Source organism: Asparagus officinalis, unplaced genomic scaffold, assembly GCF_001876935.1.
Source record: "Asparagus officinalis unplaced genomic scaffold, Aspof.V1 AsparagusV1_Un17, whole genome shotgun sequence".
In the NCBI taxonomy this organism is placed as follows: domain Eukaryota; kingdom Viridiplantae; phylum Streptophyta; class Magnoliopsida; order Asparagales; family Asparagaceae; genus Asparagus; species Asparagus officinalis.
The window spans coordinates 86,973-103,275 of NW_017972283.1; the positions used below are offsets into that span (position 1 = coordinate 86,973).

A 16,303-nucleotide genomic window follows, 5' to 3' on the forward strand; every position below is an offset into this window, starting at 1 on the left:
TCATCCCTAATTGGTTCATTTGGACACAGGTCCAGATAGGGCCTTTTGCCAACCCGACCCCGAAGTTAAAGGCCGGGTCGTCGCGCCCCACTTGGACACCCTATTGCCTAATTTAATATTTGTGAGTACTCTCAAGAACATGCCATATTCTTGTAGGAGTTGGCCCTACTTTTAGACGCACATGGGTAATGCAACAAGCATGCATTGCACTCCAACACACTAGCTGAGAAGGGCTATGATATCTATTAGTTTGTAGAGTGGTGTTAGGGGCACACCCCCCTACCACACCACCAACCACACCCCCCTCTCCCATCGCTACAGTAAATCGGGCCTCACATGGGATTTTAAAATTTTTAAAATCTCATGTGGGGCCCGGTTTACTATAGCGATGGGAGAGGGGGGTGTGGTTAGTGGTGTGTTAGGGAGTGTGCCCCTAACATTATTTTAGTTTGTAATGCTCGATCTTAAAGGCAATGTTTGGCAACCGGTCAAATTGATTTGTAAGCTACTTTTGTGGTTTATAAGCCACTTGAAAGCGGCTCATAATCCTTTTTTTTAACCAAACACTTTGCCTTAATGATATAAGCCAAATGGTTTATAAACCAAATAGATTACAAGCCGAGTTCCAAAAATGCTCTAATACAAATATGCGCTAACCAACACAATAGAAAGGGACTTCTCAGTGACAGCCCTAACGGCATTGCGCCTGTAAGTCAGGAAATGAATCAAATAAACCTACTTTATGATTTGTCAACTACTTCTCTATGACATAAATAATGGCAGCGCATCACCAAGGTTTGGAAGCTCCTGTAGCTAATCCTAGATCGCTTGCTATGTGATCGTACTCTTTCCTGATACGACAGAGCAAAGAGTAACGCCAATGCGTTGAAGCTTCCGAACTAACTTTTTTTTTAATATTGCAAAAAAAATATTGAGCATCGCAATCTTGTACATGGGAAGTTAACAATGCACGAAAATAGAACAAGATGGCAAACGTTAACATCACATCAGTGACATAATTAAAATTTCCTGAAGAAAACCTATCCTAATCTCCACAAGAACTACCAATTGTACAAACATGAATAGACCTCTAACTTACACTTCATTCGCTCATTCATTCATTCTTCATTTTCTACGAGTCATCATCCTCAGGTAGCATCACAGTGAGGAGAGAATACTTAACCCGTAGCGAGATCTTACCCCTTTCCAGCTGAAGCTTTGCCCCCGAGACCACCCAATAGCCAGGAGGATCCTGAGGGCCTCTCACCATTTCGGTAGTATCAATAAATTTTAAGAGCTTCGGTGTCTGCACGGGCACTGGTGGACCCCCAGGATACACTGCTGAGTTTATGTACACTTCCGCAGGACGAGGAGGTGGCTTCTGAATGGCCGCTGTAAAATGTGTGCTAATAAGCGTCGATATGAGGCCAGACTTGTGAGTGAGCCCCGGAGATCCATCCCACTCAGGATTTCTCACCATTGCGACGTTGGAGACAGTGGAGAAGTGAAGGCGAAGGAAGAGGACTTTCTTGAGACCGTAGTGGCCAACATGGAGCTGGGCCCCGGTAACAATGGAGTTGTCCTCATCAGCCTCAATAGGAGCTGTGCAGACGTGGGAGAAGTGCCTCCATTGGATGGGCTCATAGTATTTGCGGTCATGGGATTCACGAGAGTAACTGCTGCTTGGATCATCATGAAGTTCAAAGATTCGAGGAAGGGAAGAGAGATGCTGGAGGTGGATCGCCAGTCTGTTGCTTCTTTTCCCTTCTAGGTAGAGACGAAGGCCGGTGACAGGCCTCTTGCCTACATCAACCTGCATCGAAACAGAAATTATGTATACATGTCGGGAAAAACCAAGAAAAAATACATCTAGCAGAAGATTTCCAAATGATATTCAATATTGAGGGTGTGTAATAGGAAATTAGATGATGGACTCAGACAGAAGGGAGAATCAGACAGAAGGTCTTTGGAATTTTTTTAGCTGTTCACCTTATAAAGAGGCAATGCAACCACTAAGGACATGTTCATTTGCACAGAAGTAATTATGAAGTAGAGGCTACTTCTGCTACTTCCGAGCAAAAAATCATATATGTTTCTCCGGAAAAACCTACTTTTAATACATGTCGGGAAAAAACAAGAAAAATTACATCTAGCAGAAGATTTCCAAATGATATTCAATATTGAGGGTGTGTAATAGGAAATTAGATGATGGACTTTGAGAGAATCAGACAGAAGGGAGAATCAGACAGAAGGTCTTTGGAATTTTTTTAGCTGTTCACTTTATAAAGAGGCAATGCAACCACTAAGGACATGTTCATTTGCACGGAAGTAATTATGAAGTAGAGGCTACTTCTGCTACTTCCGAGCAAATAATCATATATGTTTCTCTGGAAAAACCTACTTTTAATACTTCCTTAAACACTGATAATGCGCCTTTCAAGGCTCAAAAGTAGCCCGGAAGTAAGTAAAATGTACATTAATTAGAAAATAAGTAATTTTTCTTATCAATATTTCTTTTGTTAGTTAACAACTTTTCATTGCTATCCAAACAAAAAAAGGGGGAATGAAGAATGAGAAGCACTATTTGCACTACTTCAAAAAATATGTGAAACAAACAAAAAAAAAGTATTACTTCCATTATTTCCTACTTCATAAATTTAAAAGTTACTTTTTATCTATTTCCTACTTCCGTTACTTCTTCAAGCCAAACGGGCCCTAACTCCACCCATCAAAATTGCCTCAAATAGTTCAGATATTCTCTCTAACAACCCCATCAGTCATTATTCTCTCAGCAAAATATTAACTTTTGAGATATCGGTTGATTCAGTCACACTTAACCAGGTCAAAATAACATCTAGCTTTTCGAAAACGATAAACAGAACTAGTCACAGGTGGTGTCAGATCCAAAATAGAATATTAAAAATTTCAGGCAGAAGAGTTGGATCACATAGCTGTTGAAAAAAAAATAACAAAATCTCTCTTGAAAATCAAACTTTTGGAGAAGTAGAAGAAGAGAGAGAAAGAGCTTTATTTTGTGGCTGATGAGCGAACACCAGCAGGTAAAAATAGGAATAAATCTTCAGATTGCTCTTAAACCAGTGTGTAACAGCGAATTAGATGTTGGATTTTGTGGGGCTCCAATAAAGGCCTTTGGATATTTCTTAGATATGCATTTTTACAAAAAAAACTCTTCACTTTATATAGAGGCAACACACCCACTATCTCCACCCCTCAAAACTGTCGCAAGTATCTAAGAAAGAGATTCTCTCTAACCCCGCCAATCATTATTCTCCCAAAAATATATCAGTTGTTGAGCTACAGGTCAACTTGGTCATACTTGACCAAGTCAAAATAACATTCCCATCTAGCACCTACTCCGTTGATCATGAGGAAGAGATTGTGTAAAGAGCAAAGCCCCGGAGAGGGGCAGAAATCATTAGATGTTTCTTAATTCTTATGCTCAAGCAATTAGAAACTTGATGTATGCAATGTTGTGTACTAGACCAGATTTTAGTAAACATCAAAGCAATCTAGGTCCAACACATTGAGAAGTTGTTGAAAGGATTATGAAGTATATAAGAGTTACATTGACTCACTGACTGGTTTATCAAGCAAATTCACTTGAAATCCTCAGTTACTCTGATGTTGATTTCGAAGGTAATAAAAATAACAGCAAATCCACTTTGAGACACTTGTTCATCTTTAGAAGAGCATTTTTCTTGGAATAGCGAGAAACAAGGTTTATGTTGCAAGATACACATAGCAAGCAGAATGTTTAGCTTGTAGTATGCAACTACACATGCTATCTAGATAAGACGATTTTTGATTGATTTAGATCTCAATCTATTAGAAGGACCTATTGATAAAGTGATAATAAGGTCGTGATTAGCCTGATTCACATTCTAAAAGAAAACACATTGATCCATTATTAGTATATTAGAGACATTGTAGATAAGGGAGAAATTAAACTGGCTTACATGTATGATTGTTGATCCCTTGACCAAAAGAATATCAGCGGAATATTCTATCAAATATGTAAGTTTAATAGGACGTGGTAATTAATAAGCAAAACTAAACTTCAAGAATGATGAAATAAGAGTTACTATACATGAACACTCAAAGTAAGAAGAAACATCTGATCTCATAGATAATGAAAGGCATATCGCTTAGATAATTTAGTCAAGTAGAAGATGTTATTTTGACTTGGTCAAGTGTGACCAAATCAACCAATATCCCAACAACTGATATTCTGTTAGAGAATAATGGTCGGTGGGAGTGGGATTGTTAGAGAGAATATCTCTTTGAGATATTTGAGTCACAATTGAGGAGTGGAAATAATAAGCGTATTTCCTCTATATAAAGCAAAGGGTTCCCTGTAAATATACACAGCTAAGAAAAATTCTTCTGGCCTTATATCCAAGCCCCTCAAAATCCAACATCCATCCCAAGTACACATTCTAATCGAGATGTTTCTTTTATCTTACCTAAGCCATCCACGTTAGAAGCTTTCTACTTTGTGAATAACTGACACTAGTCCTTGGATAAATGTTAGCATCAACAGGGAAGTGCTAGGAATAGAACCCCAGATCTAAGAAAGTTGTCCATGAACAGCAACGCTCGAGTTCATAACAACTTACTCTAACTCATTATTTAATTAGATAATTATTATGAAACCTCTGTAAAGTTCGGGAACTTACCAGGAAACTCCCTATGATTATCTTTTCATTACAAAACACCATGCAGTTAGAAAATCTGTTAGAACCCATCATATCAAAAACTACCGTCTTCTCCCACTTAACATATTTTCCCCCTCTCAAAAGACAAAACACATGGAATCTAAAAGTAACACCAAATAAAGGATAAAATCAAAGGATTTGAAGAGATTACCTCGATCTTCTTCTAATTTACTCTTTGTCAATGGTTGTAGGTCCATGGATTTAATATGAAGAGAGAGGATATAGGTCTTGCAATGGTTTGAGGCAGAAGGGCAACAATATGGAGAAGTAGTTTAGACAAAATGGTAAAATTAAATGGATTTTAACAGTTTATTTAACAGCTGGGGGTAGTATAATGGAAAAACTAACTTTGGGGGGTTTCCTAATAAATTCCCAAACCTGATGAGGAGGGGGCCATAATAATTATCCTATTTAATTTGTCAAGAAGAACCCAAGTCTATTACAAAAGCCAGGCTTCAGCTACATTGTAGTCCACCTGTTTGAGGAGTTGCATAATATTTTCAAAATTTTGCAGTGTCAGACACCTGAACACATAAGTTGAATACCCCTAACCCCTGACTCATACACAGCTCTGGTAAAGAAAAAAAAGAAGAGGGAATCGTGTCAACAAAAGATCCACAAAAAATTATTAAATCAGTGTTACACTTTGGTTTACTGTGGGATAATATTTAAACAACATGACACCTGTTAAATGCAGAAATTGCTCCACTAAACTTGAAATCAATAGTTTATGCGTATATATAGATATACAGTTATGTCCCCATGTGCTACTTTTTATAATTTTATAATTTGATGTGCCCGGCACTTTACAACTTAGTTACAATTGGTAAAACTGCTCATTGTAGCTTGACGAAGCCTGGCCTATTTAACTTGTACTTGAAGCCTAGCTTTATAAAATATTTTTAAAACAATATTCTAGACAGACGATTTTGATGTCTTTATTCTTGTACTACTGTATGAACATGTTGATTTCAGAAAATGTCTAATGCTGCGTTTGCGAAGTGGGGGAACCCCTAATCATATATCTTGTCGTCTATAAACAGTTGGTTAAGGTATCAGTTGCCATGCAGGCCTTGCCACTTCATTTTCGCTTTCTTTCATGTTTTCTCACTTTTTAGAGCTGATCAAATATTAAAATATCTCTCTTTATGGTTCTAACTCTGTTTAATAAAACTAAGGGCTAATTCCACAACCCCCTGAACTTTGGGGGTGGGGGTCATATACCCAACCACCCCAACCACCCTCCCAACCTCAAAAACCCCTTGATCTTTGAACTGTCCTTGCTGGACCCTCCTACTTATAAACTAAAAATAAATAAGATCTGCTTGAGAGAAAAAAAAAAAAAAAAAACCCACCAAATCCCCAAAAAAACCAAAAGAAAAAAAAACCAATGCTCAGGAGGGTTATGTGAAATTAACCCCAAAGTATGTGCCTTCACTTAATAAATCTTGCAAGTCAAAATGAAACCACAGTTAACCCTGAAAGTTGGGAAAGAATATAGTTCAAACCATTTTGAAGGGAAACAGAAAAGACGATGATGGAATTCGCAAGATGTTTTCAAGGTGCAAGTGTTTAGAAGTCAAAAGGCTGTTAATCGTTAGTGTGAAACCAGAAAAACAGAACTTCTAATCCAGCAATTTGATCATCGGTAACAAGAAAAAACAAGAAAGAGGATTAAGAATGAATATTTACCACGCTAGTATTGACATAAAGCTTAGGCCCCATAAAAGCAAACTGGAGAGATGCGGTGCTTTGCTGTTTACGCTGAGGTCCAAGAGGGAGGTCACCAAAGACAGGGGCCCACTGTCTTGGTAACTGAAACTCTAGAAACTGATGAAGCTCTTCTAATGGGGGCTTATCTGGAAACATGACGAAAATAACAAAAAAAAGCCACTCTAAGACATAAAGAAAGCATCAACAATATTAACTATTAAAATCCATTTTGCAGAATTCTATGTATGTACATGCATGTGTTGAGAAAACGGGCATTCATTTGGAGAACTGGGGCTCAAAATACTTTCTATGAACTTCCAAAAATTTCTCTGCTTTCCTCAAGCAGGAAAATATCAATGTCATGCCACAGTGATGATGTCTCCCCCCCCCCCCCCCCCCAAAAAAAAAAAAAAACACACACACACACACACAAAAGGAAGATGAATGAATAGCTCCCACATGCAGGTATAAGACGGTAAACGTATATTTGATGCAACTGTGTGGTGCCATAATGTTAAGAATATAGAATACGTTAGATGTAGGCCACACCCAATAACGACAGAAATCAATATCTTCATACCAACCATGTGGAATCTCAGACTGAGTATAATAACAACATATACTGAGAATGAACAGATATCAGCACTTCGTCACTGCGGGAAGTGTTAGGAAAGTGGGAAGATGAGATCTGAAAACAGGGATGCATAGTGAAACACAATGATGGCACTAAGCGATATCCATTATAAGACTTCTGATGGATAACTAGACAGCTAATAGCCTGGCTGGTTGTATTTTTGTAGTAATGAATGTCCACGTGGAGGCTCTGAAAGCCAAAGGACCGAAAAGAATACTAATAGATATTTAATAAACATTTAAATGGTGCATCAATCAAATTTAGTTATGACAGGGAGGACTGAGGAAAATCATCATTGGACGAGCAATATCATCAACCCAGAACCACTCAAATCTATAACAGAAAATACTCTGAGAGTGACAGCATATTTTTGATGGAATATAGGCGTCCAAAATATCGAAGGGTCAATATTCTAAAAGTACAGCTAACTATTGCTCAGTTGTGCATGGTTGTAACTACTATAGTTCTAGTGCATGTTATAAAGGCAACAAATTTGCAGAATCCAATCCTTTTCAATTAGGTTAAAAAGTAGTTCTTATGGCTTTAAACCTCATTAATGTTTCCTCCGATGAGTTTTCCAAATGTTTACCGAAAATATGGGAAAATGTGCAATTTTCAGGAAGATATCGCTTCCACCACTATATGTGACCAAGGAGATGGATGTGAATGCGAACAGAACACGCAAACGAGACTTACAGCGAAGGTAAAGGTTGATGGCATGGCTCAAGAAACCACTTCCTGGAACTCCTTGCAAAAGAGAAGTAATAGGCACGAAAGACATAGAGATAACATCAGGTACATACTGAACAGTGTTCAACCACTCATGATGTGTCAGGTCTTTGTTATCATTCCCCCCTCTTCTTTTGAAGATTCTCACAATATCCTGAAAACAAATACAAATTCTTCTTAAAAACAATCAATAAATAGAGATGCATAAATGTATACACCATTACATTTTTTTAAAATGCTTCAAAGAAAAAAAGGTTTTACCTCCTTTGTTGAGTAAGAGCTCGAGGGACTAGAGTCTGCAAACCTTAGTCTTTGCTCTTTGAAATCAAACTGCAACAATAATAAATATATATGCTTAAGAATACAAGTAAAGATACGAATATTATTTTCCAAGTTATTGCAGGAGAATTATTTTTGGCATCGACGACTTATGATGGTAAAAATGCCATTTACAGAAACAAGAAGAAGAGAAGGGGGAAAAGCTAGACACAAATATAACAACTTTTTTTTAGGATGCTTTTTTCCCTCATTGGAATTTTTAAATATAATTTAATATGTTTGCATATAAAAATTAATTCTCCATTGATAGTTTAATTAATTTTCTAGAAACAGACACTTACAGAAACTTGAGTGATTGAAATTCCATAATCATTTAGGAAATCTAAATAAGAATTATTAATCATGTCATAGAAAAAGTATGTAGAAAATTATTATTTATGTTTTGTGAACTTTCTAAAAGAAATAGAACTAACAGCATAGTTGAACAACAAGTTCATCCTTAATAGTCTCATTAGAAAAAGAACTTGGCAAGAAATAGTCAAACAGAATAACTATATAAATTCTTTTCAATATTGTCTTAAAACATTTTCAAAAAAATTCTATGTATGAGAAAAATATATATTATCGTCCAAATGTCCATTAAAAAATTGTGTATAGGAATAAGTACCCTTTAGGATACTTCTGTCATTAAGGATAATGTGCACTGCATGTGATAAAATTTTTTGATGGTAGAGTAACATAAGGTATTTTTTCCAGGTAAAACTGTTTTAAGTACGTGGTTAGCTGCTGGCACAAAGATGATGCTATTTTCTAGAAATTAGTCAAAAGTTCATGATAGATTTTTTGAAATTTAGCCTTTCAAAAATTGCAACACAGATGGTCAATTTTGCAAATGCAAGGAAAAATTATCAAGGAAATCTTACCTTTCCAGTCATCATGCTAAGAGCTCCATAACAACAAACCAAGAGAAGCACAGTGTGTTTTTAGATTTTAACTAAAACTCATACGCAAATTTTGAAGATCTAATTGTTACAAAAAGATATCAGTGCATGTAAACTAAAATTGGTTTGACATATTCTTTTATCAGAAGAACGTGAAACCATGATGATTAGAAAATCAGGACCTTATCAGTGGTTGTACTCCAAAGTTCTTCTTGGAAATCTTGTCAACATATTTAAGGACGATATAAATGATGATAAGATAAAAAATTCAGGACCTTATCCTTCCCCAATGCCTCTTCAGAATTCATGCCATATTGTCCATTCACATCTAGAAACCTTCTGTCTGCCATGTCTTTCATTCTTTTCTGAACTTCAGCAGGTTGTAGATTTGAGGAGTGCTGCTGCTTTACATATATGACATCCTTCCCTCCCATCTTCACCCCAACGATAACATGGGTGCCAAATTTTTCAATGAACCTGGGCGATCATAGAATAATAGAATGATAAGTTTCATAAATTTAGAACAGATTGTACTAACTAAAAGCAACCACAATTCATAGCTAGTAGCTGGCAGCTTAATAAATCTAGAATATGAGAGCATAAAAGCTAATGTAGGATAAGTAACACTGATCCATATTTAAGAATAATGAGGGAAATTTTCCAACCCAACTTGTGAAGCTACAGACCCTAGTGAGTTCAAAAGGCCTTAACAATTAGGTCATAATTGGCTCAACACAAGTAACCCATAAATGGGTTCGTGACTTGGTTAATGTCTGACAACCTTAACACCCCCAATCCCACCACACACCACATGTTTGTACTCAATGGATGCACGCACGCTTCACGCTGAAAGAATAGTGGTCGAAGTGATATCTAGTAAATTTGTATTGCTAGTTACTGCTGAATTTAGTTGCATCTCCAAATTTTCTCCCTAAAAACCCCCCAAAAGAAATATATATACTTAATAAGGATGATCAGTAATATACTTTATACAAATTGTTCATAGTTAAAATTATTAAGCATTCACTCTTAACCATTTCTTCAAATTAGCCGTACTACATGTTCAGATCAAGGGCATTCACGTAATGGTAATTGGCCTGCTTAATGAACATGTCAGATGTGGGCCAAGCCAAGACGTGTCAGCTAAACTCTTCAACCTGACCTGACTTAACCAATTGTCAGTTTGTCAGAAACCCTAATTAAGAGTCAAGGCAGGTGTAGCTTACTGGATGCTTGGAGGGTGACAAATACTCCAAGAGAAACAAACCCCTGGAAAGAAACTATCTACTCAATACAAGGCACTCAATAAAACTGAAGCAGCAGCCAAACTGAAATAAAAGAATGATAATAATAATAACAGGAAAGTGCGCGCATATACAATTCCAGCGTAAATTTCAATATCTCAGATTCATATTATGTTTACCCAACTATTACAAAGTACAAAAAGTTATACCAGGAAAACTAACTTGATTGAAATATGAAAAGGTTTACTTTCAATTGCTGAAAATTTCGGGCCCAAGTTATTAGTCATACAATATCAGTCATTTCGTTTTTATGAGGTAAACTGACCTTGCTAAGGCAGCAGGATCCCATGATGATGGAACTGCATGTTTAACATGATCCCGAAGAACAATTTGTGATTTTGCTAGAGCAACAGTATACATAGTAATAAACCAACCATCAAATGCAAGAGACTTGGTGTTTGCTGCGTCTTTCTGCCAACAATTAGAAAACTCAAACATATAATTGAATAGGCCAGATGGTATTTTACCAGACAATGAGAGTTCCTGGTTGAATTGCTCTGACATCTGCACAAAAGTTCATAAAGTTATTGTTTGCTTAATAGAGAATAATATTTTAAAGCACAGTTATGAGTCCTAACCGACACCCACTACCACCATCCACCACCAAAAGGTAAAAATTAAAATTTCAAAAATAAGGTACTGAGATTCCCTTGGCTCTAAGAACAAAGAATATAGAGAATGAAAATTAGAGCAATATGCAACCAGTCTAACCGCAATTTATCAAGTTGTCTTTGATTTTTTTTTCTCTGTGTTACTCCATTTTATTGTCTTGCCTTGGCCATTAGTTTCTTTCCTTTCACCCAAAAAACAAAAAAAAAACAAAACAAAAACTTTGTCCTGCTTTTCTTTTCCACAGCCCAAAATTTGCCCTCATGAACTCCTACCAACAAAACACCAAACAGTCCTCTCCTATCAAAAGGAGACAAACACACACACACACACACACAAAAAAACACTTGGTTTTTCCCTCTAAGCTAAAATGCCCTATGTAGCAATCAGTGAACAGAGTTACTGTTATCTTCCTCTCTGTCTGTTTTTACTTTCAATGAATTCATAGAAGCACATGTTCAAAAAGAATTGATCAAGTCATTTTCAGATCATCAACATATCCTGTTCCGCATCAATAACTCAAAAAGTTTTTTCCCCTTGTTCGCCTAAAATACCCCAAAGATTACCCCATATTTACCTTCACACCCCACAAGTATCTCTTGCCCAAATAATACCTCAATGTTCAACAAAATTTAATTCCGTTTGATAAAATCAAAAGAGACTACAAAGAGCAATTTTGATTACAGGTCCTATAGCTTAGCTTGTATCTCATAACACACTTTTAGCTTCGATCATAATAATTGCCAAAATTGTTAACTAGGACATATCTGATATACCTTTGATTATATTGACGGCCACAAATGCTTTTTGTAGTCTCCTTTGATTATATCAATTAACAGGGATATCAGAGTTTAATTTTGTTAAACATTGGGGCATGTTTTGGGGGTAAAAAGTACTCTGGGAATAAAAGTTGAAAATAGAGTGAACTTTGGGGTATTTAACTGCAATTAACCCAATAAAATAAGGTTCTGCTCCACTCCATGGCCTGATGATCAAGCAACAAAGTGAATGATACCTTAACCACCATATGTTGGATCCCTCTACTTAATCATATTAACATTTTCTCAGAACATGTAGTCCACCCATGTTGCTAGTATAAGTGGGGGTCGGTCAGCTTGGTCTGGGATATGAAAAATAAGGAGACACAAACACTCAATCAGATTATCAATTTTAATGAATGTGTTCAATGTGGGTGACCTTATCACACTCAGGTAGAGATGGAGAAGTGGGGAGGAATTCTGATCCTCTCCACAGCCAAATTAACACAGAGTCCACTTTGTCAATCACAATGGTATATTTACTGGATGGTTGTGATTCATCTAAAGTCAAAAGTCAAAGTAAGTGAAATCATGTAGGGCATGGTAAAATAATAGATTTGGAATGAATCACTATTGTCTAAATACCATACATGGTTACAATTGGAGAAAAGTGGACTCTCCAGTGGATTTTGGCAGTGGAGATGACCCAAATTAGTGGTGAGAGAGGTAGGCGAGTAGCTCATTGTAGCACTTCGAGCGATGGCTTCCTAGAGTCATTTCACTCGTGCATTTAGCACCATATGGCACTTGGTAATTTTTGTCTCCTATTACACCACAATATAGGACTTACCAGAGGATCATCCATCATGAATACTCTTATAGATTAGTTCATGGATCCTGACTCAAAAATTCTACCAATAAGCAATTATCAAGCCTATGGGTACTATGATAAACCAGTAACTCACATCCCATGTGGGGCTGGCTACTCACTTGGGGTATGTGCTTGTCCACACAAGCATCTAACCTGAGTTCGCTGGCAATTGACCATGATATACTTATTTTAACCTTATGAATAAGAAATGGTGAACTTAGATGCTTTTAATTCATAAATCTCGAGCAAAACAATATAATGTAAACTTCTCATTAGCCATTAGTTGACAAGCCGAAAAGCTCCACATGCTTGAAGCCTTGACTATTATTTTCATCAATCATAATGGTGTCAACAAAAATTATCCACAAGGCAGATCACTCATAGAAAGTTGTGTCACAAACACTCCTGTGTTCATACCATATGCACACCACAAGAACTGTAAGTGGAAACCACTATGCACATCCTTCGCAATGAGCATTACACATTTGTTCTCCACTTTTCTCTCTAAATATTCAGTCTCAAACAAAGTGACATTTTGGGATAAGTAAATGATTTGTTGCCTGGAAAATGTTGCAAATTCCAGTACCAAGTTAAGTTTTAAGACCTGAATAAGACTAAATTACCAGCTCCCTAGAAGTTCATCGAAAATATTATATACGTAAAAGTTTGGATGAAGGTTTTGCTATGTTCATTATCATACCAATATAAACAAGCTAGTACCTTGTAATTGTTGTCCTCTCAAACAAGAGATAACTGGACATTCGGGAGCAACCGATTGCCATAAATATTTGTATGCTAAATCAAATATTGAAGTTTTCCATTACCATTTTGGAAAAGAATAAATCAGATATCTGGAGTAAACCAAAACTTGGGATACTTTTGAGCAAGTGAAAACACTCATAGTCATACTAGCTATCATGATAATCTTATCCCCTCTTTATCACATATTTATTTGATGAGTTAGGAAATTTTTGGAGGGTTAATGTAAATGTAACGTTTATTCTAATAAAGCAGAAGATGGCATATAAGGATTTCTAGAATGTTATTCACTTAAAATCGAATAAGCAATCCACTCAGGAAAACATTTCAACCATGATGATGGTTGATAATAAAGTTATTCTATGAACCATGATTTGTGTTGATAATAAAATTATCCTATCGAAACAAATCTTCCACTTATATAGGAGTTGATTCTAATCAAAAATGCTAGCAAACAAAGGTCTACCACAATTACATTTTAACTAAACATGAAAGCATCATATATGGATACATTACAGTAGTATTCACTTAACATCTATATCATCCAGGTTAACAGAGTGATTCTTGCCATGATTAGTGCTAACTGCTAATAATGAGTTATGTATTACGATTAAACTTCTCTTGACAGATTGTTTCTATCCACGACATGTGTGATTTTCTTTATGCCACATTAAGGTTGATAATAAAGTGATAATATATCAAGTATAGATTAAGCTTTTATTTTATTTTTTTCCCTGTTTAATATTTGTTATCTGTAGGCAATGATTAGGAGTTTCCTCTCAGCATCAAAGTGCCAATCCATCATGGCAGGATGATTCCTTACATGATCTAATGATTAGTATTATGAAGCTACATTATATAGATTTAATTTTGTATTGCCAAACATTTTTTTCCTTTTTTTACTTGTGACACTTTCTCAAGTGTTTAACTCGTTATTAATGGAAGTATAGACCACAGATCCCATAATAACAAGAATATAGAAAGCAAAATTATCTCAATGTATGTGATAGAAGAAACTTTTGAAAGCATATACATACTGGAGAAGAAAAGATAAGAAACCAGGTTGTCAATCAAGAAAGGAAACTTTATTAGGATAGAAGAACCAAAGCTCTCTGTCTGCATATAATAAGTCCTTGGACAACAAGGATAGCCATCTTTATACATATTTTACTATTATATTAGTTGACCCGCTTATAGGGTGAGAAATTGCTCTTCATTCGATACAGATTCACTGCACAAGTGAGCTTCACGCATACTGCTTTTAAATTAAACAATGATGATGACAAAGAAATTGCATAATAACTGATCTCAGCTGATAATGTCAAATTAGAAGTGCATAATAGGGTCTAACCACATGCAGGATAAGATGTTATAAAATGAAAATGCTGATAGTATCAGAAGATCGTGAGTTCTATCAATAAGTTCAATGGAAAAAGCAGATAATTCAAGCGGAGATTAATCATAAGATTCAGCTTGACCAGCAGAATAATACCTGCTGAAACGAGAGAACATCAGACCTAAACCTCGTCCTCTCTCCTTTATCACATTTTATTGATTTCGGGACATTTGGGACAGTTATACCACCAGGAAGAACAATGTCCTGAGCCTGATCACTGTCGAGCTCAATCAAACAAGGATCCGGTGACTCACTTTTGCAGAACTTGAGCCGTATATCCGAAGCAATGTCATAACCCAACCCAATTGAATTTATTGCAACCTCAGCAGCATCTTGCGGTGGAAGTTTTAGTGCCATTTCTCAAACATCCATAGAAAACTCCACAATGACAGATTTATTATCACCCAAACAAAATTCCCTTGATAACTTGAACACCTCCTCAATGAGAGCCGTCAGTTTTATAGTTCACTTAAAGACAATACCAAATTGTCAGGATCACGCCTTTCGGCCAAAATTACCCATATTTCTTCCAGAAAACCCCAGATTTGATAAATTCTGAGATCAGCTCAGAACTTCAAAGCAATCTTTGCCGAAATTTACAAAACTCGCCAGATTAAACCCTAGATTTCTTCAAAAATTGAACACTTCCGGCTAAAATCCCCCGATAAATCCTCAAACACGTCAAAATCACCAACTTTCTACAAAGATCTCAGCAATTAAACACCAAAAGATAGACTATACCTGAAGACTAGACTCATCCACTCGCCGAAGAGGAGCAGAAGCGAAACCCTAACCCTTGATTTCCTGCGAATTTTCAGGTGCCAAGCGAGGAGAATTATTTCCCTCCCTCTCAGCCACAAGACCTAGATGTTTCTCGAGAGAAAAAAAAAATAGACTAAATGAATTTCCGCGGTTTTATTTATTTTTTAACTTTTATAATTACCATTTAAAGTTATTATGATATTAATTGATGGGTCAAAAGGCAGCACAAGATGCTCTTCAATGACGGATGACGTCGGCTATGTTGACTTCGCTCCATGTTATGTGACCCTTCTGGTGTGATTCCTATACACGATGAAGGTCGGTGTAGCGACGCTCTCTTGAGATGTACCGAATTTTCCACGTGGAGAGAAATCATCCGGTGCGAAAGCTGAGCGGTGTTTCGCCGCCCAGCTCGACGGTTTTGACTTGGATTCATTAGCCAGAAGAAGGTCCGACCAAATTTAAAGGCCGACACGTGGCATAAGTAATGTTACTATCAAAACCCCATGCGATCAAGCAGATTTTGATAAGGGATAAATAAAATCTAAGTTACAAGTGCACAACTATCAAGTTATAGTATAAAATATTATCGAATCACATGAAGAATGTGTTATAAGAATTAATCTAAATTTGATTCTTAAGTTGTATATTGTGTAGGCAAGTAGGAGTGTAAATGTGATTATGAAGAGATATGAAGAGTTAGTGTGATTATATGCAAATAAAACAAAATTAGAGGCAAGAAGAAGTTTAGAGGAAAATAAGAAACAAATAAAGAAAAATTAAGATAAAGAAAAAAAATCACAAGTAAAAGA

The 16,303-nt window shown here is 36.3% G+C and overlaps 1 protein-coding gene across 2 annotated transcripts; it reads right to left on the reverse strand.

Annotated features, from left to right (window-relative positions):
• Window positions 1–885: 885 nt before the first annotated feature.
• On the reverse strand, window positions 886–15,637 carry LOC109827086 (MACPF domain-containing protein At4g24290). 2 transcript variants are annotated; one of them, XM_020394047.1, is made up of 8 exons: window positions 14,826–15,637; window positions 10,804–10,840; window positions 10,602–10,677; window positions 9,308–9,509; window positions 8,074–8,142; window positions 7,780–7,966; window positions 6,429–6,595; window positions 886–1,813 (listed from the first exon to the last, which is right to left on the reverse strand). In XM_020394047.1, exons 1-8 carry the CDS (start codon window positions 15,084–15,086, stop codon window positions 1,133–1,135), a joined length of 1,680 nt encoding a protein of 559 aa, XP_020249636.1. In that variant the 5' UTR covers window positions 15,087–15,637; the 3' UTR covers window positions 886–1,132. The 2 variants fall into 2 exon arrangements, with proteins under 2 accessions (XP_020249636.1, XP_020249635.1); XM_020394046.1 differs by having other exon boundaries at window positions 10,602–10,840.
• Window positions 15,638–16,303: the final 666 nt, after the last annotated feature.